We start from the raw sequence: 25,673 nt of genomic DNA on the forward strand, positions 1-25,673 counted from the left end.
ATCTCAATGATAGTCTTGTATGATATGTATTAATGGTTTATATGATCAAATATAGGAGCTGAATTTAATTTAGAGTCTCTGGTTTCATCAAATTCAGTACCCTCAAATGGCCAAATATTTGGACGTAAATGGAGTATATCTCGTCTCTCTTTAATTACGTGCCTATTTTTTGAAATGATAAAAACATTACATTATTGATCAGATAAAGGATGTGATATCCAACGGTTGTGATCAAACAAAACAATCAGTTTTATTTTTTCCAATCTCTTGCTTTGAACCTACAACTTGAAATTAATAAATTTTATATTGATAGATGAATTATATGTTGACAATATGTCCTTTTCTGCATGAGAGAGTAATCTCCCTATAAAACTAGTGCACAGTACAACCAAACTTACAAACCATTTGGACGATAATTTCAGTGGCTCATTCGATTCCTAGTTTCCTCCACCACCAAGGAACAATCCATCCTCCATCCAACGATGGAGAGGGAAAACCAAGCCACCGAAAACATCCAGCTTCCTGCTGGATTCCGTTTTCACCCATCCGACGAAGAACTCATCGTTCATTATCTGAAAAACAAAGTCACTTCATGTCCTCTACCGGCAACCATCATCACTGAACTGGATCTGTATAAGTACAACCCGTGGGAGCTACCACCAAAAGCCTCCTTCGGGGAAGAAGAGTGGTATTTTTTCACCCCAAGGGATCGGAAGTACCCGAATGGAAGCAGGCCTAATAGAGCAGCTGGTTTGGGTTACTGGAAGGCCACGGGAACTGATAAGCATATTTTTAGTTCTTGTGGAACAAAAAGCATTGGGGTTAAAAAAGCACTTGTGTTCTACACAGGACACCCTCCGAAAGGTGTTAAGACGGAGTGGATCATGAACGAGTACAGATTGCTTGACACAACCATGTGGACTTCAAAGCAAAAAGGGTCGATGAGGGTAAGTTTCATCGCTTCATATCCTGACGCATATGCATGTAGGTACGAGTAAGTTTCTTTTGCCGGTTTCGACAGGTGATGGTATGGATCCGGACCATTGATTACTGAAATTATTACCAAAATATTGTTAGTTATGACTCGTGATTGGATATGCGCGTTGTTCATAATTCACTCAAACAACACAACAAGCTAGTGACTAGCTAACTAGTCTTCGTCGTTTCTCTTCCACCTTTGTAATTAAAAAGTTGTTTGCTATGTTGATATTGTTGTTTATGTTCAAAACTGTCGTATAGATTTCATTTAATTAAGCTTAATTAATCTTAGGCGATGTTTTGGACATAACTTAGACAAGCACGGAAAAGATAGAGGAGAATCCTACTATGTTTCAACATTGTTAAAACCTGATCTATTCTTCTTCTTTTTACAACAGTTGGATGATTGGGTGTTATGTCGGGTTCGACAAAAATGCAACAACACCAGGAGCATTTGGGAAGATCAAAACAGCCCTCCTAGCTATAAACTAGGTGCCTACACTAAGCAAGTGGATGAGCCCTGCTCGAATGATACAAACCCTAGCATCGAAATGGTCCGGAACTATCTGTACAAAGATTGTCCAATGCTACCCTACATTTTTGCCTCTCCCGAACTTCCTTACGCTAAAACCACTTCAAGCATAAGCTTTCAGGGAACTGGAAACACGAAATCTTGCAGTACTTCCCTTCACGAGAACAATTCAAACAAAACCAATGAGCTGCTTTTAGTTTCTTCCCGTGATGATTTGATTAACCCTTTGAAGAGAAAACCTACAGAAGGAAATGGGTACAAGAGTTTTGTCACACCAAGCAAGAGGATATGTAGCAGAGATTACAAGGAGGAGGAAGTTAATTCCTCGACCAGCCGGGACTGTCGAGCGATGAACTTGTGGGGTGTAGACCAGTCTGGCTCAGCTGATAATAATTTGAATGCAGACCAATGGAGTTCCATGATCCAGTATCAAGAACTTAGCCAATTAATTGGCTTTCAGGTGTAAGTGAGTGGCTAGCTACAAGCAGTGATGAGAAGTGCGTATGTGGATGTATATATCTATTATTCTGGAGATAAGGGTACGTATTCGAGATCCCAAACAGAGGTGACTGCGACAAAGAGAAACTTACGTGCAAACAAGGCTCTCTGCGACGGTGATTTTTATGTAAATTAGTGTGTATAGTTAAATTTGTTATACGTAGGGATGAACAAAGCATGTAAATGAGTTTGGTGTTGCGAGTTGTAATTAGCCACATCATTTTAAGATCCCATATAGAGACAGAAACTTCCGTGCCAATGGGACTCTACGATGGTGATTTTTATCTAAAATAGCGTGTATTGTTGAATTTGTTATACATAGGGGCGAACAAAGCAAGTGAATGAGTTTGGTGTTGCTGGTTGTAATTAGCTACATCATTTAAAGAGTGTAATCATTGTATCACCAAACTCATTTACAATCAAAGCATGTAAATGAATTTGTATGTATATTCTTAATACGTGGTATTGTAGTATTGGTAAGTGCAAATATTATACATGGTATCGTAGTATTGGTTTCACAAGGTCATATCATTTGTCAAGCATGAGGTTAGCGAGATTCAACCATTGAGACTCTCCAGTCTCCAGAATACTCTGGTTATCTACACATATAGCTTATAACAAATTATAAACTTCAAAATTACCACTAATCATCAACTATCGTTAGCTCAATCGATGCCTAGGCGACAGAAAATCTCGAGCAGGCCCAAAAATACCACACCAATTCCATGAGAAGATTCATATAAGATCGAAATGAAGCTGTCAATCCTGTCTACTAACTACAATGGCCAACAATAGTCCTTTAACAATTTGAAGTATTCAAACTCGCCTTCACCGACATTACACACATTAGGGGACTCAATCAAATTCCACATAAAAGTACGATAATACAGCATGACTGATGTATACAAAAAATACATTCATGGAAGTGTGAATAGACACTATTAAACATGAGACAAACGATCAATTAACATGTATCAAGCACCAAAGTGAGTCCTTAAATTGCAAAACAATACCCGACAATCCAACGCTTGGAATCTGGCCAAACCACCCTCTATATCAAACCTCACTTCTTCAGTACACTGCAAATGAAAGTACCACATCAGAATACGAAAAATGACACATCTTCACAAGAATGCAGATGTTCAAATGATCAAGTTCAACTCTACTCCATCAAACCAATAATTCAGAGAACGTAGGGTCCTATATCTAGTTGTTCAAGTAGCAGTAAAGTCTTCTCATGTATAATCATAGTCTGAACAGTGCAGAGGGGCAGAAGTGCAGAGAGACTACTGAACTAGTGTATTAATCTGCACCACTTCAATTCTTTTATGGTTTGAATTGATCTAAATGATACAACTAATTATTCAAGCAATATTACTTTTTATTTTTGACAAACCTAAGCCCCCACTGAACTCAATTAAAGACCACTCTCCACTTCAGTTCAAACCCCAAATCCCACTACTATTACAATAACAGAAAATGGCAAAAAGCAACGACGTACTCTAAGGCAAAAAGAAAAAGTTATTTTACACATGTTTGCTTATTTTCCCAAATATCTAGACCCTAGTGCACCCAAAAATGGGAGAACTTGCACAGGAAATTTTGTGAGCTCACAATCTTCAAGTTTCAAATATCAACTGGTTTTGCAAGCTGAAAGCCAAAAAAATGATCTTGCAACCTTTGTTTTTCATTTATGTATTTCCTGCGATTACTAGGTTGCATATTCTGAGGATGACATATTCAATAAACTAAAAAGTTTTTTATTCAATGTTCAAACAAGAAATGTTATTGAGGACAAGTATAAAATATACTCATTGGAAATGTTATCAAATATTCAATTCAAGTTTTGTACTTGACTACGTATTGGCTAGTTTTTTTAATGCCCCCCACACGTCAATCCTGGGTCCGCTAAAGAGTGCAATGACATCAAGTTATCTCTTTGGCCCTCTAATAGTACTAACCCAAACATCTCAATATTTTTCACATATGTACAACCAAATTACAAGGAAACACATCTAGACGTTTATCTAACTCAACATGTAGATTCATTTAAATGGATATGAGCTTACTTGTACAAATATGCAGCAATGCCCAAAATTATACAAAGCAATACAATATCAATACAGAAATTTCGGCTGGACCTCAGCTGTAACCAAAACAAAACTTGTATTAGATATAAAAACAAAAACAAAAGAAAAATCTCTGATGTGCAATCATAAACTCAAAAAAGCTGCAATTACACTCACCTGGTTGACTGTGTCCTTCAGTCTAACATTGGTATTCTTAAGGTCCGCAGATGCCTTGTCCACCTGTTAAAAAGGGAAGGAACATCTAGTAATTAAATTTGAGAATTCAACTGAACATCTTGAAAGATGTACTAGAAGACGGCAATGTTTTTCACCTTGGAGTCAATCTCATCCATCAAAGGAACTTGCCTATCGAATTCCTACGCGTAGCACATGATAAAGTCAGCTGACATATGCATGTATATTGCAAATGAGCAAGTAGAACCAAGCAAAAAACTACTAACCTCGTTCATATCCTGAGCCATATTTTTCAAAGTATCTAAACCATCTGATATCATATCCAAACCTTGATCCTGTGAGCATGTCAAAATACATAAATACAAACCCACATCCCTAAGACTCGCAGTATCTAACTAGCAAGCAAGCATGCAATGTCCATTTTTCATAAAGAAATTCCCAGTGTAAACAAAAAACAACTCTATATATATGACTTGCCTGTTTCATTTTCCGCATTTCATACTCTTGCCTGAAATTACTCGACTCCTCAGACTGTTGGAAGAATTCATTATCAAACCGGCCCTCTACCGGTATACATGAAACATATAAGTAAATTTAACCAAAATTAATCAAATAGAATTCAGCTGCCCATATATTATATTCATTAAAAAGGCACCAAAAAATCATAATAAAATGTAAGAAATTACCAGAATCAAATTTGATTTCCGTACGAGAAGCTGAAGCTGCCCAACCTCCTCCAGTTTGTTTGGGTGCAGCTGGAGTCCCATCTGGAATATCCTGGATCCTATCTGGCAACGCAAGGACCAAATCATTACGAGCAGCAAAATCTTGGGATGAAAGCCCCTTAACCTGCCAAAAAATAGCATCAATTATGAAACAAAATAACCAAAACCGCAAAGTAAGCATTCTTTGTATACTATACGGTCAACCCTTCGACTACACACAAACACAGAGGCATCCCACACACAAACCCTTCGACATACTCTCACTAAACAAGTACTAAAATCCACATAAACGAGCACAAACGTCTTCCAATTTTTAATTTTGAATAGAATGTGCCCCTCTAAATACAAAATTTATGAAATGCACAATTCCAAAATACGAAAACTAACGAATTTCATTAAAACAGTGAAATGCTACCTTCTTCATAGCCAATCTCTGCAATTTGGGAACCTCCTCGAGCAATCGAGCCTTGGTCCTACGAATCTCGGCATTCAGCGCAACAGCCGATGCCCTATTTTTCTCTTTCGAAGCAATTTCCGCTTTCTGAAGATCAGAAAATACTCAAATTCAGTTCAACACACCAAAGGAAGAAAAGACCCTAACTTCACCCTAAAATTCTCGGGAATTTCGACCGGATCAGCTACTAGTTTCTCCAATTTTTTCAAGTTTTCTCAGAAACCAAACAGAGATCGAATTGAGTGAAAATCGCGTGTGTATGTGCGTTTCTGAGAGAAAGAGAGAGGGGGAGGGACCTGGAGGAGGGCTTCAATGTCGGATTCGACGGAGGCGTAGAGGCGAGCAAAGGCGTCGTCGCCGGAGACATTGAGATCCTTCTGCTTTTCGACGTCGTAACGGTCGTACTTCTGGCAGATCGCCTCTACTCTCGTCAAGATTTCGATGACGCTCATCTCTTCTGGTACCTTTCTTCTTCTCGATTACAGAGTTGAAAGTTGGGATTGCAGAGTTCCAAAGCTTGAGTTTGTGGGTGGAGAACCGGAAGAGGCAACAGAGCAGCAGGCTACAGCCTGTACCAACTTCAAAAATCTCAGAAAAATATTTTTCCTATAAAATATAATTATTTATTTTCACGAAATTATATTTACCTCTTAAAAAAGCACTCGTTTAACCCATTTTACTCGTCTCCACTAAAATTTTTTGAATTACAAGTTTTTCCTTTTATGAAGTGAATTGTTTCGTTTTTTAAGACCAGGTGATACTTTAAGAGGAGAATTAAAATGTAGAACCTCGAATTTTATTGTGATAATAAAAATTACTGTTCATTGAGAATTCAACGTATAAACAAGGAGCTTGAATTACTGTTCATTGATAAAAATGTCCCAAGTCAACGCTTGGATTCACATTAAATGGCAGAGAGGTGGCCTCGATAATCTCGCTTAATAAAAGTGACATTTTAGAGTTCATTTGGTTAGTCAAATGAGATTGGATTTGTTAGGTAGGATTGGTTAGGATTGGATTGGAGTGGTGAGGATGTGACTCTTGTCGAGTATTTGGAGTAGGGGTTGGCTCGGATCGGGCCGACCCAAAATTGAAAGGATCGGACTAAACCTGTTAGAAAATAAAAAACAGGGCAAGCGAGCCAGGGTAATAGAAAATTAAAATTGGAACCAAACCTAACCTGTTTGAAACAGGTTGGTTTCTACGAGTCCATAGGTCTATTTTTTTTTGTCACCACAGAAGGTAACATCTTTCACGTCATCTTCCTCCCTTTGCTCATTGTTCCTCAATCGTATCGAAGACCACCATGCCAGCAGCCTTAGATCTTCATTGCTCTTCAGTGATGTGGAGCTAGAAATAATCCCAAAAATCTTGAAGATGACACGTGGATTCTTCCTAAAAAAAGACAAGATTACCATCATTAAATAGGCAGGCACCCAAATACTCTCACGCGCAGCTCAACATCCCAGTCTAAATAGTTAATGACGCCTGCTTAAGGCTTCCCTGCTCGTGGCATGGAAAAGTCCAAAGGCATTAAGGATAAGGATTAATTACTAAATCATATCTTTAATACATTCTCAATTGAAGATCAACTTCGTCAAGAAAGTAATCCCTACACAATCAATTAAGGATACTTCCACCATTATCCCAAGATATTTTCTCCTAATTAATATCTTGGGAATATTCTTTCCTCATTCATCCAACAAATGACACACCTTGGCCAATAGGATTCTGCCATGTGTAGGGCAAAACCCTAACCCCATGGTCGGGCACCTTCTCCTGTAAATATCTTCATCTCCACCAAATTTTGGTAAGCTTTTAGCTACACATACAAACCCTAAACACTCACTCTTTTTAGATGTGCTAACTTAGGCATCATAGATCCATTAGATAAACTCCACATCTCCATGGGCACATGAGGCTTTGGTATTTGATCAAAGTTGTTAATTGTTTTGTAGGTACAAATTCGTCAAAGCTGAAGACAACAGATTTTTGTTACCACAAATTGATGCTTTCATAAAAATCTTGATTCAAATAATCAAAGAAAGCTCTTGCTTATTTTGGAATTTTCTGTTACGTTGAATTTCTTGTAAGCTCCTAGTCACTTGAATTTTTCTTAGAAAAATTCTTTGATTAATCCCTAGAGAAAGGATACAGTGATAGAAAATTTCGAAATCATGATGAACAGAACACCATACGTCTAAGGATACGAACCGAAGGTTAAACCAAGATGTGGTCCAACACTGACGATCTTCAACGTCAACGTGATGGCGGTAGGTGTAACAACATGTACCTGAATTTTACGGTTTTATAATTTTTAAACTATGAATTTATGGAAATACCCTTTTAGGAAAAAAAAAATGTTGACTTTTATTGACCGCCTTGTCGTGTCACGTAAGATCCGTTTTCTTGGTATATCCTTGTAGTACTCGTCGCTACGGACGCATGGGCGCAAGTGGAATGTTATTTAGAGTTATAACGAAGAAGTTATTGGCAAGCAAAGATAGGGGCAAAATGGTCATTTGACCATCATCTAGAAGGCTCCAGATTTTACTGGAGCAGTCAGATGATGCCACGTGTGTAGCTATGATTGAAGGAAATGAGAGATGGACGGATGAGAGAAATGATAAAGGAAGGAAATGAGATAGATTAACCGATGAGAGAGATTAGCCAATAAAAAAGAAAGCAAGGAGGGGAAATGAGGGAGAGAAAAACCACCCCATCTGGATATTCCCTTCAACCCATGACCTGACGTGTTTGTTATGAACACCTTGACGTCTTTCACAGCATTTCTCCGACGAGTCACGGGGAATCACCACCACCAATCAACTCAGCCTCAGCGTTATCCCAGCTTCCATTCCCACCCAATCATGACAGCTGTGGGTCACGATTTCACGACGAACGAATGCCGCCTTCTTTAGCGAGTTCGTGGGGTGCACGGCAGCGATCCGCCATTTCTGAATCTAGTACAGTCGACAACCACCATCAATCAACTTCCCTTGAGGTCAGGAACAAAGCCTATGCATTGGTTGGGGTGTCGGAATATGTTTGGATAGCGAATTGAGAATCACCCATTTCTAGGGTTTCGACAGTTTGTGGTGGTTTTCAAGCCACTTCTCGATCGAATTAAACTTCGGCCCAATTATAAAAGTTGTTCCACTCATTGAGATATACATTCTTGTATATTTTGCGAATTTTTGGAGGAGTTGAATTTTTAGGTGAGTCAGTGTTACTGGCTGCTTCCAGGACACTGCCTCGTGATGGCTCGTGCGGCGGCGCGTGGGGAAACCTGAGGTCATTCTTTTGTTTTTTTGACGTGCCAAATCCGACTCCGCTGTCTGTTTTCCCAAATTCTAACGTTTTAGTAGAGTTTTACTAAATGGTCCCTAATTGTGGTTAGGTGCATCGGTGGAAAGTGACTCTATCTTAGCTAGCTCGGTCAGTTCCTAGACAACAAAATATCTATGAGTGGACCCCTTCTTAACTTGTATGTTTTATAAAATATTAGGATTGCATTCACGAAAAGCATGATTTCATGATTTTACGTTTTATGCATTATTTATGATTTATAGAAATTATGTTTTACGAAAGGTTATGAATTATTAGATTTTCGTATATGAAATTCTATGGATTATGAATATGATTTATTTTATGAATTTACGAATATGAGTTACTATGGATTTATGAAATGCGGTTTTGAGCTTTTAAGCTCCAGTGTTTTAATACGAATTTTGAGATATGTTTTTGGCACTTATCTAGTGGGTTATCATAGGTACCGTTTGGTACGCAGACAGGACAGAACAGAATGGGACGGGACGGGACGGAATGAGACGGGATGGAATTGATGTTCCATGTTATGTTTGGTATGCGCAGGACGGAATGGGATAGTTGCTTCGTTCTGCGTTTGGTAAGCGCATGGACGGAACAGAACCAAAAGGTAAATGACTAAATTATCCATATTCCATTTGTTGTTTGATACAACATTCATGTATGGTACGGGACGGGACAATTATTTATTTATTTTTTTTTAACTTTTTCATATTTGAACACATATATACTTATTCATCATTTGTTTTTCTCCCATGAACTAACTTTATAATGAGATAAGCATTTTTACAGTTCTAGTAGAAGCAAGCATGCGCATAATTGCTTCCTAGAAAGGCAGTCCCAAGAGAGGTGAACAACCAAGATAAACACGTTCCAAATTATAGCACAAATCACGGATACAGCAATGGAAAACATAGATAATTCGATTGGATTCATTTCGTTTGGCAGAATAAGCTGCTTCAAAAGCGACACTAGATAGTAAAAGTGAAAACGAGTAATAAAAACTGAAAATTTACTCGAGGAACTGCAGTAAAATGGCAAAATCAAACAAATTGGTAGACCTTCATGTCGTCTAAGATGACTAGATTAGTAAAATTCTGAATAAAATTCAACAGTACCAAATCGAAAACAAAAGTAGCATCCTGAATAAAATTTCTCCCAAAATTTTGAAGACTAGCATATAGGAAACACACATAGCAAAATATTTCTTGAACTTATTAGGCAAATAGTGACAAGTCTTCTTGTCTGACTCATAGCCAATGTTGGGCAACAATGCACATCCCTTGAACTTTCGCCTGACACGTGAATCAATACCCTTGGGCCTTCTCCAGCTTTCCTGCCATAAGCAACATGCATTAAAACAAAACAACCTAATGCTAAGGCTCCAGGAAGCGGAGATGCACAGAGAAATATGCATCCCCGAGTTACTTAATCAGGTCACAAATGAAAGAAAAGCAATATATCTCAAAAATAAGACATTGAACCACATGATCACCCCACATGCATCGACTATACAGACACACGGAGACAAGGGTAGAATCATGGATGCTTAACAGGCAACACTATCTACCCTAAACAGAGAATAGTAACAATTTCATTGCTGATTAGGAAAAGATGCACAATGAATTCATCGCCTCTCTACAAGTCATTTTCGATCGTTCTCTCATCCTAATTCAATTTTCAGCCATTGAGATATACAATTATCAAACTGCAAACAAAAATATGAATCATTCCAACTTCAGGCAACTGCAATGAACACGTCCCATGATTCAAGGTTGTGAAGAGCACTTGACCACTGCTATGCCCAACATCATTAAAGCGATACAGAATCGGCATTATAAAAACAGTTTGACACCTCTCATTCAAGATTTAAGTTTAGATGTCAACTTTATTGGACCCAAATCACTACAAACAAATACAATTGTAGTAACTAGTATTTCACACCATCAACTAACAGATCTCACAATTAAGTGAATTAACCCCAATTTACCCATAACTTAATAGGTTATGAATTTATTAATCCCACTCAAATAGCCCATTAAAAATTCATATCCAAAATAGAAAATTTCTAATACATTAGATCTGAAATCCCCACATAAATGTAATGATTCAAAAAATTAAATAAATATGAACATAAATGAAATGAGCCAGAGATTCATACCTTAATGCAATGCTTTGATAAGCTCATATTTATATATTTTTTACATCAAATTCACTTGTCTTTTCTTAGTTAGTTCCTTATAATTTTGGGCTATTTACTTTGTTTTTGTGTTTTGTAGGATTTGTCAAGCAAAGAAAAGAAAAATAGCACAAGTGGGATTTTAAGTAACAAATTCGTCAAAACTGCATGTGCAAGTCAGCTGACTTTGGAAGAAAGTTGCGGACAGCTCAGAATGAATTAGAGAATGAGTCTTATATTCTTGGAAAGCTACGGATGTCTATTTTCTGGAGCATTTTGCGGATTGTTTATATCATTTTTCTAGAAGAAGTTATGGCCATTTTAACATTGAAAGGTTCCTAAGAGGCTGAGCAGTTTGCAACTGACAAGAAAACATTGAATGCAATAAATCCAATAAATCTAGCAGCCAAAACTGATGCAATCAAGAACAAACCAGCTGACACCTATTCAAATATCAGAGGAAATGAAATTAAAGATGAGGATTAAGAGGGAGTAATTGGCATAAAGGCTACCCAAGGAGTTACAATTGTTTTACCATTTCCTCTCACTTCTTGTCATCACTAAATGGCTAGTAGTGGGTGAGTTAAGGAGAAGAAAATGATGCAGCAATAATTGGTTTAAAAGTAGCATTGGGGAAGGAAGGAAAGAGGAAGCCTTAGTCGATTTCTTTCGGTTCTATTTTCTCAAACTCATGTCTATCTTTTGTTTTAACTTAAGGATTGTGTAACTAAATTTTTAGTAGTTAGGGGCTGTTTGAAGCCCCGAATATGATTGCAAGTTTGTTATGACATTTCGTTTGAATTACTTTTATGAATGGATGAAAATTGGTTCACTACTTGTCTCATTGATGAATTCTTTGTGTGTTTTCTACGGATGCATACTTAGTAAGCATATCTAGGATTCTAATGCTATGAATATGTGTGTGCCTGCCCTTGTCGAATGAGGATCTACATATGTTCTAGAGTAGTACTTGTTAATTGCGATTAACATGTGAAACAATTTCTAGGATAAGTAAGACAACAGTAGTACTTACGATGCCTTGTGATGACTCAAACTCTTTTCGTTCTTAATAATTTCTACTTGTTAAATCTATGAACACACCATTGTAGATTGCATGTTAGGGACTAAGTTAAGTTGAAAACGTCATTCTCTTGACATACTACGTAAGAAAGAGTAATTGGTTGAGTTCTAACATTGAGCCAACTTGAGCATCTTCATCCGGAAATAAAAGGAATTTGAATGAAACATAACATGTTTGCATGATTATTTGGTGGTGGATAGCAATACCCCTAACTCGTTTTTCTTAATTTGTGAACTATTTAAAATCTGTTTCTGTCCTGTTTTTGGTCAATTTAATTTAAATAGCAAATCAACTCCAAAAATCCCAAAAATTTGTGTGAGTGTAGTTCTGTGAGTCTAGTGTTTTCATATAAAATTTCGTAGACTTTAGATAAGTGTAAGTCAGTCTAATAATTATTTTTTGGTGGCTGGTTAGTAGAGACAGCAGCCCAGTTTTTGTGACATTTTAAGTAATTGGATAAAACAATCTTCTGCGGGAAATACCCTTATTTTCATAAGCTACAATTGACAAATCTTAGTATTAATAAGAAATATCAATAGGACATTTGTGTGCTACTGTGTGGTGTGCTTTTAATCCTATCAAATTTTTGGCGTTGTGTCGCCGGGATTGTTATTTCTAATTACTTATTTTTCTATTGTTTTCTTTTCTTGTCTAATTAGTGTTTTTGTTTTTTTTGTTTTTAGGTACTCTTTGTAGTATATGCATACTCAAAGGTCCAAGAGGGTTGACCTAGCTTCCTACGATCTTGAGCTTGAACGAACACTTCAAAAGCTTCGAGAAATCAAAGTGGAAATTCAAAGTGCGAAGACCAGAAACGTGTTAAAAGTGAATGGGCATAGACTCAACCCATATTACGAGTCTTTTGCGGAGCATGATGTGGAGGACCATTTGGTTATGTCCACCCTTGGAGTTGATTGTAGAATTGAAGTTTGGGAGCCATCGCTTGTTTTTACTGCAAATTAGGGAAGTTTTCAGTCCAAATGCTTTATTTTGTTTCTTATTATTTTATTTTATTTTTATTTTATGCATTATTGTGTTTTTTGACATTGGGGACAATGTCCAGTTTAAGTTTGGGGGCAAGGATTAAAAAAATGACCAAATTGAAAATTTGAACTGGTTTGATTTGTTTTCGTGTTGTTTCTTTTTGTTTTCTTAATTAGTTTTATTTACTCTAAACAAAAATACAAAAACATTCAGAAAATTTGAAAATCCAAAAATATAGTTTTATTTTCTTTATTGTTTTGAAGTAGATTTTGTTAGTTTCCCAACTCAATGATATAATTGGATTGAATTTGAACCACGGTGATCAAGAACTTAGTAAGCATGTGTTGTGTGAAATTCCTTATTCTCTTGTTAGCCTTGTACATGTTTAATCATCTTTGAAAAACCAAATGCACATAGCCTTATTGATGTGAAACTAAAGCATGACTTAAAGCTTCGTATGTGAATATAGTGACCATATACAACCTATGTGAGTTTTTGAGCCTATTGAATGTGTGCATTTTTCATACACTCCTATTCTTTCATGTGTGATGAACTTATGTGATTTACATCTCTAGAACTTGCGTAACGATCTTTCAAAATGTTTGTCATTGATTGCATGAACTTGAAAATGATAGAGGCATTAGGTTTATCACCATGGCCCAAATAAGCATGTTTCCTAAAGAAAAATGATATCATTAGATTGCCAATTTGAGCCGTATATGTAACATCCCGTCCTGAAACTATCGAAATGTACATTGAAATTACGATTTTACCCCTAGTTCGTTAAACTTACGTGTAGTTTTGTGTAGTGTGGTGTTGTGGGACCACACACACTCATACACTCTCTTTTCTCCCGGGATTCCCTCCCTCATTCCCTCACTCTTTGTCACTCTGTCTCTCACACTCTCTTTCTCTCCCCGAGTCCATTTCCTCTCTTCTTCCTCTTCTTCTACACACGGACAACACACACATATACTCAATACTTCACCAATCAAGAAACCAAGACCACCATCGTGTTCGTGGAGCTGAGAGGAGTTCAGAGGTGCCATTTTCAGGTAAGGATATAGTTGTTTTCACGTCGATATCGCCTTGGCCGATTTGAACACTGTTCATGCAAACCTAAACTAGCTTGTTTTTGCAATTTCTAAGCTTGTAGATGTGTTTGTGAGGTCCCAAGGAGCCTCGGAGTGGTTCGTTGGGTGAGTTTGGACGTCGGGATCGTCCTGTGCAAAGTTGGCCGAGTTTTGACCTTGAAGACAGGTGAGATTCCTTAATTTTTAGGCCTTAAAACTAGTCTAACGTTGTTCTACTAGTCTTAAGCTTCATTTTGGTATAAAGAACGTGAAAAATGGTTGAAAAACGAAGGAGAAAACTTAGTTTGAAAATTACCCAGTTTTCCGGCGCCGTCGCCGGCGCCGGAGGCTCGCCGGAGAAGAAAGGGGAATATTCCGTTAACCCTAACGGAATATTCCTAACGGCAGTTGACGGCGTCAGTTAAGTCTAACGGAATATTCCGTCAGGTTAAAGGAATATTCCTGACGGCGTCAGTTGACGCCGTCAGTGTGCAGTGCACGTGACCGCGCGTGGGGGGCGCGTGGGTCCGTGCCTATTCAGGCGCGTGGGGGCGCGTGCGTGGTCCAAAAATTATTTTAAAAATATGGGTGTGATCCTGAGGTTGTGTAGATCACGTTGGTATATTCAATTGTCCAATTTGAGCAATGTATGAGAAGTTATTACGAGAAGTTGCTTAGGTGCTTTTAAATTAACGTTTTCGTAACTTTGTCGCGTATAGGTGATTCGTTTTCCGAGGACGAGCGTACGTACTCGAGGCAGGGGGGCTACGACCCTTCTAATTATCAGTGAGTGGGCTTTTGTTTTCCGTATATACCTATATACATTTATATTCCCAGAAATTAAATATAAAAGGTTATTTGTTTTATGCCATGCATCATACGAATGTCGTTTACGCATCATCACATGCATTAGTAGCGGCATACATGTATATATGTGTATTGGTGCTGTGGACGCACAGGTAAGTGCCAGGTAAGCGGTACTCATGTGGTTACACATTCCTGTTTATTATGCAATAGTAGTTTGAGATGCTTAGAGAGCTCATAATCTGCACCCCCGGTGTTAGTGCTCCCGCCCAGAGTGAGGGGTATAGCCTTCACGTGTATGTTCACCAGCACCGCATGCTCGCCTTGGATCCAAGTTAGGTGCAAGCCTGTCGTACAGTCCACATTAGGTGGGTCCGACTTGTAGGTAACCCGCGATTTATCGCCCAGCTTCACGTGATCGTAGCACTAGAGCATACATATATATATTACACCCAGCTTGTCGTACAGACCACGTTAGGTGGTTCCGACTCGTGTGTAGATTCAGTTATTGAGTTGAGATTGGAGCTCTATATGCAGCAGTACATGTCACGTTAGGTGACTCCCGGCTGCCAGATTATATGTTATTGATGTGAATTACACTTGAGCATTTACGTTTGATTACGATATTCTGTTGTGGCATATTGTGAGCATGAATGGCATATTGTGGAGCATGATTGACATACCTATACATACGTATATATGTTCATTTTCTGGGAAGTATACAGGTTTTACGGCGAGGGGTTAGAATGTATTTTGCTAAAGAGTTTTCAAAGAACTTTGTTTTTGCCCACTCACGCTTTTGTTTTTGCGCCCCTCCAGGTTCTAGTGGTCTAGCAAGTTCGGTGGTTTATCCCAGAGGGCGTCCCGGCATTTCTGACAGACACTCACCATTGTAGGGTCACCTTCGGGTGTAAATATGTCGTATCTTTTCCTTTTGGACTGTTGTAGAATTGCTCTGAATTGTGTCTCACATACACTAGTACTTTGTATGCTAGTTAGTTTTTAATTATTCGTATTTTTACTATATCTTAATAGCTTCCGCACGCGCACATGGCTACGTCACCTTCGAGTGACGGCCAGCACGCCCTGATCTCGGTCGGGGTTTGTCAGCTTGGTATCAGAGCCTAGGTTTGGCAGTCCTGTGTCTTTGTGAGTATTCTAATAGTTGGTGTCTTCTGTCAGAATCATGCCGCCTCATCGGGAACCACGTCGCTCAGATGAGCCTAGTTTCCCTGATCTTACTCAGTTGGGGGAAGTGATTGCTACAGCCCTTCAAACAGTGATGCGCCCTCCCCAGAGGACTCTTCTGGAGACTATGTATAACCTGAAGTTGGATAAGTTTAAAGGTAGTGAGGGTCACGAAGGCGCAGAACGTTGGTTGGAACACATAGAGAAGACTTTCCGTGTGTTACATAACCAGGGGAACCTTCCTATGGAAAGGTGGGTTGAGACAACCTCTTGGTTTCTGGAGATGGAGTCTGCAGCTTAGTGGGAACAAGAACTTCGTAGGTTGACTCCAGCTCAGAGGACCGATTGGAATGTTTTCAAGGATGTGTTTCAAAGGAGATTTGTACCCCCCTGAGTATATTGACCGTAAGAAACAGGAATTTACGGAGTTGAAACAGCGAAAGATGACGGCTAACGAGTATTATCGTAAGTTCACTGATTTGTCTCGTTACTATCCTAATGTCGCTGGTAATCCGGCGGAGATGCTTCGTCGTTTCCGTTTGGGCACTAGGAAGAGATGGCGTTCTATGGCCACTACTACTCACTGTGAGTCCTACCAGGATTTTTACGAGATACTGTTGAGGATAGAGGACTCTGAAAATATGTCGAGTGACAGTGACGAAGAGAAAAACGGCAATCAAAAGAAAGATGACAAAGGGAAAAGTCAAGTGTCGCTTGGGCCTCGCCAAACTCAGAACTTCAAAAGGGGTGGTGCAAGTTCAAGTTCGTCTAGTGGTGGTTTCAGTGCCTCTGGACAAGGACGTGGAGGTAGGTTTTATGGAGGTGCTCGAGGCCAGAGACAAGGTGATGGTGGCCGAAGCCGAGTTCCATTTTGCCGTAGGTGTAATAACCGACATTTCGGTGACTGCAGACATGGCAGCGGTGGTTGTTTCAAGTGTGGGCAGATGGGACATATAGCGGTGAATTGTCCCCAGGGTCAGCAGCAGAAGCCACAGCAGACCTTTATGCCGCCACCTGCACCGATTCGGCAAATCCAGGGTCCAAGTAATTATGGTCAAGCAGGTAGAGGTGGTGCCTATCACTATCAGGGTGATGTTGTTCCCTATGCTCCGGGATCGTATCAGTACCCCCAGGACCCGTATTCACAAGGTGGTTATCCCCCGTATCCCAGCAACTACATGCCGTATCCTCCAATTCCAACGGGTGGTTCTCAGTGGTACCAAGGAGGACAGTATCAACAGGGTGAGATTGCCACTAGTAGTGCAGGGTCTTCGAGACAGATGGGTCAGCCCAGTCAGGGGCGTGGAGCTCAAGGTCGCGGTGTTCAAGCGAGCAGAGGTCGCGGCGGACGACAGCAGGGTCAGGGTCGTATTCACAATATTTCCCTGCAGGATGCTCAAAACAACCCGGACTTGATAATGGGTACGTTAAACATTCTTGGTTATTTTGCTAGAGTCTTAATTGATTGTGGAGCTACACATTCCGTTATTTCTCATACATTTGCTCAAGTAACGCAACCTCGCCCCACACCTCTAGGGTACGATTTAGAATTCGCTATGCCTAGAGGAGAGAGATGTGTTGTAGATTGTATGTACCCAGGATGTCCAGTGATAGTAGAGGGTGTTGTTATGCCCGCTGATCTTATCCCGTTAGATATTGTCGATTTTGATGTGATATTGGGCACAGATTGGTTGCACTTCTATCGTGCCAACATTGATTGTTACGAGAAAGTAGTTATGTTTCACCGTTCTGGATTACCTGAGGTTACTTTTGTGGGTGAACAGAGTGGGGTAAGACACGGCGTTATTTCGGCTTTGCGAGCGAAGAAGTTGTTGTCTAAAGGTTGTCAGGGGTATCTAGCTCATGTGGTGCTAGAAGAGACCGTTCCTAACAGAATTGAGGATGTGAGAGTGGTTAGACACTTCCCTGATGTTTTTCCTGAGGATTTACCTGGTTTACCCCCAAATTGAGATGTGGAGTTCAATGTTGAGTTGCTTCCAGGTACTAATCCTATTTCTTTAACTCCTTATCGTATGGCTCCTGCTGAGTTAAGAGAATTGAAAGTGCAGTTACAGGAATTAGTGGATAAGGGATTTATTCAGCCTAGTACTTCACCTTGGGGCGCTCCAGTGTTGTTTGTGAGGAAGAAAGATGGGACGTTGAGGCTTTGTATCGACTACAGACAATTGAATCGGGTGACGATTAAAAACCGTTATCCATTGCCTCGTATCGATGATTTGTTTGATCAGCTGAGAGGTGCTTGTGTATTTTCTAAGATAGACTTGAGGTCTGGGTACTATCAGCTGAAGATTAGTAAGGATGATGTTCCTAAGACGGCGTTCAGAACTCGTTACGGTCATTACGAGTTTCTGGTTATGCCATTTGGGTTGACGAATGCACCAGCAGCTTTTATGGATTTAATGAACCGGGTATTCCAGCCTTACCTGGATAGATTTGTTATTGTCTTCATTGACGATATTCTGGTGTATTCTAAGTCTAAAGCAGAGCATGTCCGACATCTTACTTTGGTGTTGAAGAGGTTGAGGGAACACCAATTGTATGCTAAGTTTAGCAAGTGCCAGTTCTGGTTAGATCAAGTCGCGTTTTTGGGGCACATCATTTCTGCTCAAGGTATTCTGGTTGATCCTCAGAAGGTTGCAGCTGTGGAGAGTTGGGAGCAACCACGAACCGTCACTGAGGTGAGAAGTTTCATTGGTTTGGCGGGATATTATCGGAGATTCGTTAAGGATTTTTTGGTGATTGCCTTGCCACTGACGAGGTTAACAAGGAAAGACGTTAAGTTTGAGTGGAATGATAAGTGTGAGCAGAGTTTCCAGCAGTTGAAGCATTGTCTTACTAATGCACCTGTTTTGGCACTCCCGGACGATAGTGGTGATTTCGAAGTTTATAGCGATGCTTCTTTGAATGGTCTGGGATGTGTATTGATGCAGCATGGTATGGTGATTGCTTATGCTTCACGGCAGTTGAAACTCCATGAGATGAATTACCCTACACATGATTTGGAATTGGCTGCTATCATTTTTGCGTTGAAGTTGTGGAGACATTATCTTTACGGAGAGAAGTGTAGGATCTTCACAGATCACAAGAGTCTTCAGTATCTCTTCACCCAGAAGGAACTTAATCTTCGTCAACGGAGGTGGTTGGAGTTGCTCAGCGATTACGATTGCACGATTGACTATCACCCTGGTCGTGCGAACGTAGTAGCCGATGCACTTAGCAGGAAGTCACATGGCCGTATCAATGCGTTGTACGCTAGTCGTATTCCTCTTTTGGTGGACTTGCGTGCTACGGGAGTAAGGTTAGAAGCAGAAAATCGAGAAGTGGCATTACTTGCTAATTTTCAAGTTAGGCCAATCTTGGTGGATCGGGTGCTTGAAGCTCAGGTAGCTGATGAGCAGACTCAAGAACTAATTCGAGCTAGAGATCAAGGAAGGATGCGAGATCTCAGAGTTCGTGATTCTGATGGCATGTTGATGTTAGAGGGTAGAATGTTCGTGCCTAGTAATGTAGAATTGAAGAAGGAAATTCTCGATGAAGCACATATCTCGGCTTATGCCATGCACCCAGGGGCAACCAAAATGTATCATACCATTCGACCATTTTACTATTGGCCAGGTATAAAAAGGGAGATAGCCGAGTATGTGAGCAATTGTGCTGTTTGTCAGCAGGTTAAAGCAGAAAGAAAGAAGCCGTATGGATTGTTGCAGCCGCTTCCCGTTCCAGAATAGAAATGGGAAAATATCACTATGGATTTTGTGTACAAGTTGCCGCGTACACATAATGGCTTTGATGGCATTTGGGTGATCGTTGATCGGCTCACTAAATCGGCACATTTCATTCCAGTAAGAGAGAAGTATTCTTTGAGCCGGTTAGCGGAATTGTTTATCTCAAAGGTTGTGAAGTACCATGGTGTCCCTGTAAGTATTGTCTCGGATCGTGATCCACGATTCACATCGAAGTTTTGGGTAGCTTTTCAGGAAGCTTTGGGTACGAGACTACTTTACAGTACGGCATATCATCCACAGACGGACGGACAGTCTGAGAGAACTATTCAGACCTTGGAAAATATGCTGTGAGCTTCGGTGTTACAGTTCAGTGATGCTTGGCACCAACGGTTAGATTTGATGGAATTTGCTTACAACAACAGTTTCCATTCGAGCATTGGCATGGCGCCATTTGAAGCTTTGTATGGTAGATCTTGTCGCACTCCGTTATGTTGGTCAGAGGTTGGCGAAAGAGTCTTGGTAGGTCCGGAGATTGTTGAAGAGACTACTCAAAATGTTCAAGTAATTAGGTCTAACCTGAAAGCAGCTCAGGACAGGCAGAAAAGTTTAGCAGATCGACATGCTACGGATAGAACGTATGAGGTCGGAGATTGGGTATTTCTGAAGCTTTCACCGTGGAGAGGTGTTGTGCGGTTTGGAAAGAAAGGGAAGTTGAGTCCCAGGTATATCGGACCGTACATAGTCACAGAAAGAGTTGGTGAGGTAGCTTACAGGTTGGAGTTGCCTTCGGAGTTGGCTAAAGTGCATAACGTTTTTCACGTGTCTATGCTCCGACATTACGTTGCTGATCCATTGCACGTGATACCTCCTCAACCGTTAGAGATAAATCCAGATTTAACGTATGACGAGGAACCGTTAACGATCTTAGATTGGAAAGAGAAGGTTCTGAGGAACAAAACGGTGAATTTGGTGAAAGTTTTGTGGAGAAATCACTCGGTTGAAGAAGCGACATGGGAGACAGAAAATAGGATGAGGGATTTGTATCCTAGACTGTTTTTCGATCATTAGGGGTGTATTTAGTTGTTTTGAATTTCGGGACGAAATTCTATTAAGGTGGGTAGGTTGTAACATCCCGTCCCGAAACTATCGAAATGTACATTGAAATTACGATTTTACCCCTAGTTCGTTAAACTTACGTGTAGTTTTGTGTAGTGTGGTGTTGTGGGACCACACACACTCATACACTCTCTTTTCTCCCGGGATTCCCTCCCTCATTCCCTCACTCTTTGTCACTCTGTCTCTCACACTCTCTCTCTCTCTCCCCGAGTCCATTTCCTCTCTTCTTCCTCTTCTTCTACACACGGACAACACACACATATACTCAATACTTCACCAATCAAGAAACCAAGACCACCATCGTGTTCGTGGAGCTGAGAGGAGTTCAGAGGTGCCATTTTCAGGTAAGGATATAGTTGTTTTCACGTCGATATCGCCTTGGCCGATTTGAACACTGTTCATGCAAACCTAAACTAGCTTGTTTTTGCAATTTCTAAGCTTGTAGATGTGTTTGTGAGGTCCCAAGGAGCCTCGGAGTGGTTCGTTGGGTGAGTTTGGACGTCGGGATCGTCCTGTGCAAAGTTGGCCGAGTTTTGACCTTGAAGACAGGTGAGATTCCTTAATTTTTAGGCCTTAAAACTAGTCTAACGTTGTTCTACTAGTCTTAAGCTTCATTTTGGTATAAAGAACGTGAAAAATGGTTGAAAAACGAAGGAGAAAACTTAGTTTGAAAATTACCCAGTTTTCCGGCGCCGTCGCCGGCGCCGGAGGCTCGCCGGAGAAGAAAGGGGAATATTCCGTTAACCCTAACGGAATATTCCTAACGGCAGTTGACGGCGTCAGTTAAGTCTAACGGAATATTCCGTCAGGTTAAAGGAATATTCCTGACGGCGTCAGTTGACGCCGTCAGTGTGCAGTGCACGTGACCGCGCGTGGGGGCCGCGTGGGTCCGTGCCTATTCAGGCGCGTGGGGGCGCGTGCGTGGTCCAAAAATTATTTTAAAAATATGGGTGTGATCCTGAGGTTGTGTAGATCACGTTGGTATATTCAATTGTCCAATTTGAGCAATGTATGAGAAGTTATTACGAGAAGTTGCTTAGGTGCTTTTAAATTAACGTTTTCGTAACTTTGTCGCGTATAGGTGATTCGTTTTCCGAGGACGAGCGTACGTACTCGAGGCAGGGGGGCTACGACCCTTCTAATTATCAGTGAGTGGGCTTTTGTTTTCCGTATATACCTATATACATTTATATTCCCAGAAATTAAATATAAAAGGTTATTTGTTTTATGCCATGCATCATACGAATGTCGTTTACGCATCATCACATGCATTAGTAGCGGCATACATGTATATATGTGTATTGGTGCTGTGGACGCACAGGTAAGTGCCAGGTAAGCGGTACTCATGTGGTTACACATTCCTGTTTATTATGCAATAGTAGTTTGAGATGCTTAGAGAGCTCATAATCTGCACCCCCGGTGTTAGTGCTCCCGCCCAGAGTGAGGGGTATAGCCTTCACGTGTATGTTCACCAGCACCGCATGCTCGCCTTGGATCCAAGTTAGGTGCAAGCCTGTCGTACAGTCCACATTAGGTGGGTCCGACTTGTAGGTAACCCGCGATTTATCGCCCAGCTTCACGTGATCGTAGCACTAGAGCATACATATATATATTACACCCAGCTTGTCGTACAGACCACGTTAGGTGGTTCCGACTCGTGTGTAGATTCAGTTATTGAGTTGAGATTGGAGCTCTATATGCAGCGGTACATGTCACGTTAGGTGACTCCCGGCTGCCAGATTATATGTTATTGATGTGAATTACACTTGAGCATTTACGTTTGATTACGATATTCTGTTGTGGCATATTGTGAGCATGAATGGCATATTGTGGAGCATGATTGACATACCTATACATACGTATATATGTTCATTTTCTGGGAAGTATACAGGTTTTACGGCGAGGGGTTAGAATGTATTTTGCTAAAGAGTTTTCAAAGAACTTTGTTTTTGCCCACTCACGCTTTTGTTTTTGCGCCCCTCCAGGTTCTAGTGGTCTAGCAAGTTCGGTGGTTTATCCCAGAGGGCGTCCCGGCATTTCTGACAGACACTCACCATTGTAGGGTCACCTTCGGGTGTAAATATGTCGTATCTTTTCCTTTTGGACTGTTGTAGAATTGCTCTGAATTGTGTCTCACATACACTAGTACTTTGTATGCTAGTTAGTTTTTAATTATTCGTATTTTTACTATATCTTAATAGCTTCCGCACGCGCACATGGCTACGTCACCTTCGAGTGACGGCCAGCACGCCCTGATCTCGGTCGGGGTGTGTCAGTATATGTTGAGCCTTTTATTTCTTTTCACCAGATATGTCTACCCTTATACCTTAAACATTTTTCCTCACCCTTTCCAAGCTAGCTAGTGAGCAATGTGAGATTGTCTTATGAGAAATGTTTGTGAAGTACTTTGAAGGAGTATGGCAAAAGAATAAGTATGGGGGTATTTCATGTTTGTATTTAGTTATGTGAAAATTGGTTCCCAGAAAAAATAAAAATAAAAATAAAAAGAAAAAGAGAAAGAAAAATTGTATACAAAGCAAATAAAAAGGTTTTTAAGTTTCAGTTTAGGGGTGTGGTTGGAGGTATTAGTAGAGTGGTTGGAGAGCTTGAGTTCTTATAAATCTCAACAAGAAAATTGCTTGCAATGTAGCTTGGAACTTGTGTTTACCTATCCTTTCATTTCTATAACCCTCTCCCTAAGCCTCATTACAACCAATACAAGTCCTCTTGATTTTAGTTTTGCAATTATGATTGTGGAGATGAGATATTTATGCAAGCTTATGGTAGAACTTTCACATTTGATTCTTTGAGTGAAACACGTTAAACTAAACATATGTGTGATTGAGTGTATGTCCCGTGAGAAGGTCACTAGTTTGCATGTGGTGTTTTAAAAAAAAAATTACTTGAAATTGCATTAGCATAGCTATTACACACACTACACTTCAAGGATGATTAAAAGGTTACTGCTAACATTTGAATAAGGAAGATGAACTTGGTTTAGCTTGTTTTGTGCTAGCTAAGGTTCTTGATAATTTGTTTTCTTGAATGAAATTCTATGAGGGTCACATAGGGGGAAGCTAATGTTTTTCATGTTCTCTTGAAGGTACGTCTTGCGCTTCTTCACAATTTGCTTTTTCAGCAAAGGGATGGCCCCTTTTCTTGTCACTAAAAAAACAACAACAAAATCACATGTTCAGTAAAATTAAATTTGGGGAAAAAATGCATCTAACCATTGTTGCAGATACTAGGTTAGAAAATCTTGGATTTTTGGAAACGGAGGAAGATCAGAGATTAGGGTTTCGAACCTGACTGAGACGAAGAGCAGTATGGCGCTTTGGAGTCGAGGGAGAGGCACAAATAGAACTAGGGTTTCAAGTGAGGGAATATATATGGAATAGTTGTAATCTGCTACATTGGGTCCGCACCGTAAGATTATTTTTGTTTTTGTAGTCGAGGGAGAGGCACAAAAAACTTTCAACCGAAACGCAAAACAATGAAACAAAACGAGCACAAAAAAAATTGAATTAGAAAAGATTCATCGATTAAAATAGAAAACTGAGATTCAACAAGCTATCAATCGCATACCTGGGTCAATCTGCAGCGCGACAGTAGTGGGTCCGTGCGGATGCATTCTGGCTGGGTGCAGTCGTCGGTTACGGAAGAAGATGAGGAGAAGATGAGGATAAGGAGGAAGGATGACGGGAAGAGAAAGGCAGCAGCAGAGATGGTTAGGGTTTGTTTTATGATTTAGATGTTGTAAATATTGAAAAAGATAAGGGGTAATTTTGTCTTAAAATGTTAAAAATTTGTGTTCCACAGATGTGGAACCAATCGTTCCAGGGGGGAAGGCAGAACGAAAAATCAGCCAAATTTCGTCTGGTGGGACAACGCGTTCCATGGTTTTTGGGCACACCAAATGTGGGACGGAACGCCTCGTCCCACTGCGTTCCGTCCCGTACCACGTACCAAACTCATTCCATGGATTTATGAAATGAGGTGAGCTCTAGTGTTTTAATACGAATTTTGAGATATGTTTTTGGTGTTTATCTAGTGGTTATCATACGGCCCATACACACAACATGGGTATGACGTTTATGGCCATAGGACACAGTGGAAGAGTAGTGAGATATTTATGATATACCCCCAACTTCACTGCCAAAAGTAGTGTAGACAACTTTACTAGCCACGACTAGTGTCGATATGTATGTATGCTATTTTATTCAGCTTCATCTTCGGGTGATGGAAAAGTTATTCAGCTTCACCTTTGGGTAATGGACAGGTTATCCAACTGCATCTTCAGGTGATGGACAGGTTATACAACTTCACCTTCGGATGATGGACAGGTACTGCCTTCGGGCGATTATGATACCCCTAGTTGAGTACCTCATTGAGAATATTTACGGAGGTTTTACAAATTTTCCTTCGGGCGGCTATATTCATTTATGAGCACGGTTTTATATGTATTGATTTTATGAACATTTTCATGGCATGTAGAGTTTTCAAAAAACTTACTATGTGTAGTATTATATACGTTTTCAAAACAGGGGGTTAATTTGGTCATAAAAAAATATCGGTTTTTCATATTATTAGTATTATTATAAATTATGGTCCACTCGCCTTTTCTGTTTTGCACCCCTCAGGAGTTAGAGTTGAGGCACACAATCCCAACATCAGGACACTTCCACTCAGGCATCTTGGAGTCTCCTTGTGTTCCACCCATTCCT

General features: G+C 40.1%; 2 protein-coding genes across 3 annotated transcripts; one reads left to right on the forward strand and one right to left on the reverse strand.

Moving 5' to 3' along the window:
* The first annotated feature begins 365 nt into the window (after window positions 1-365).
* Window positions 366-2,507, forward strand: LOC137722846 (NAC domain-containing protein 2). The gene is made up of 2 exons (XM_068461947.2): window positions 366-947; window positions 1,377-2,507. The coding sequence occupies exons 1-2, from the start codon at window positions 483-485 to the stop codon at window positions 1,974-1,976; spliced, it is 1,065 nt and encodes a 354-aa protein (XP_068318048.2). The 5' UTR covers window positions 366-482; the 3' UTR covers window positions 1,977-2,507.
* Window positions 2,508-2,718: 211 nt separating this feature from the next.
* On the reverse strand, window positions 2,719-6,175 carry LOC137722847 (syntaxin-71). Of its 2 annotated transcripts, XM_088692542.1 has the most exons (10): window positions 6,099-6,175; window positions 5,748-6,020; window positions 5,413-5,538; window positions 4,959-5,121; window positions 4,750-4,835; window positions 4,539-4,607; window positions 4,410-4,454; window positions 4,255-4,317; window positions 4,078-4,154; window positions 2,719-3,087 (listed from the first exon to the last, which is right to left on the reverse strand). In XM_088692542.1, the coding sequence occupies exons 2-10, from the start codon at window positions 5,901-5,903 to the stop codon at window positions 3,072-3,074; spliced, it is 801 nt and encodes a 266-aa protein (XP_088548668.1). In that variant the 5' UTR covers window positions 5,904-6,020; window positions 6,099-6,175; the 3' UTR covers window positions 2,719-3,071. The 2 variants fall into 2 exon arrangements, with proteins under 2 accessions (XP_088548668.1, XP_088548669.1); XM_088692543.1 differs by lacking the exons at window positions 2,719-3,087; window positions 6,099-6,175 and having other exon boundaries at window positions 4,074-4,154.
* Window positions 6,176-25,673: the final 19,498 nt, after the last annotated feature.

This window comes from Pyrus communis, chromosome 4 (assembly GCF_041283825.1).
Source record: "Pyrus communis isolate YQ-2024b chromosome 4, ASM4128382v1, whole genome shotgun sequence".
In the NCBI taxonomy this organism is placed as follows: Eukaryota; Viridiplantae; Streptophyta; class Magnoliopsida; order Rosales; family Rosaceae; genus Pyrus; species Pyrus communis.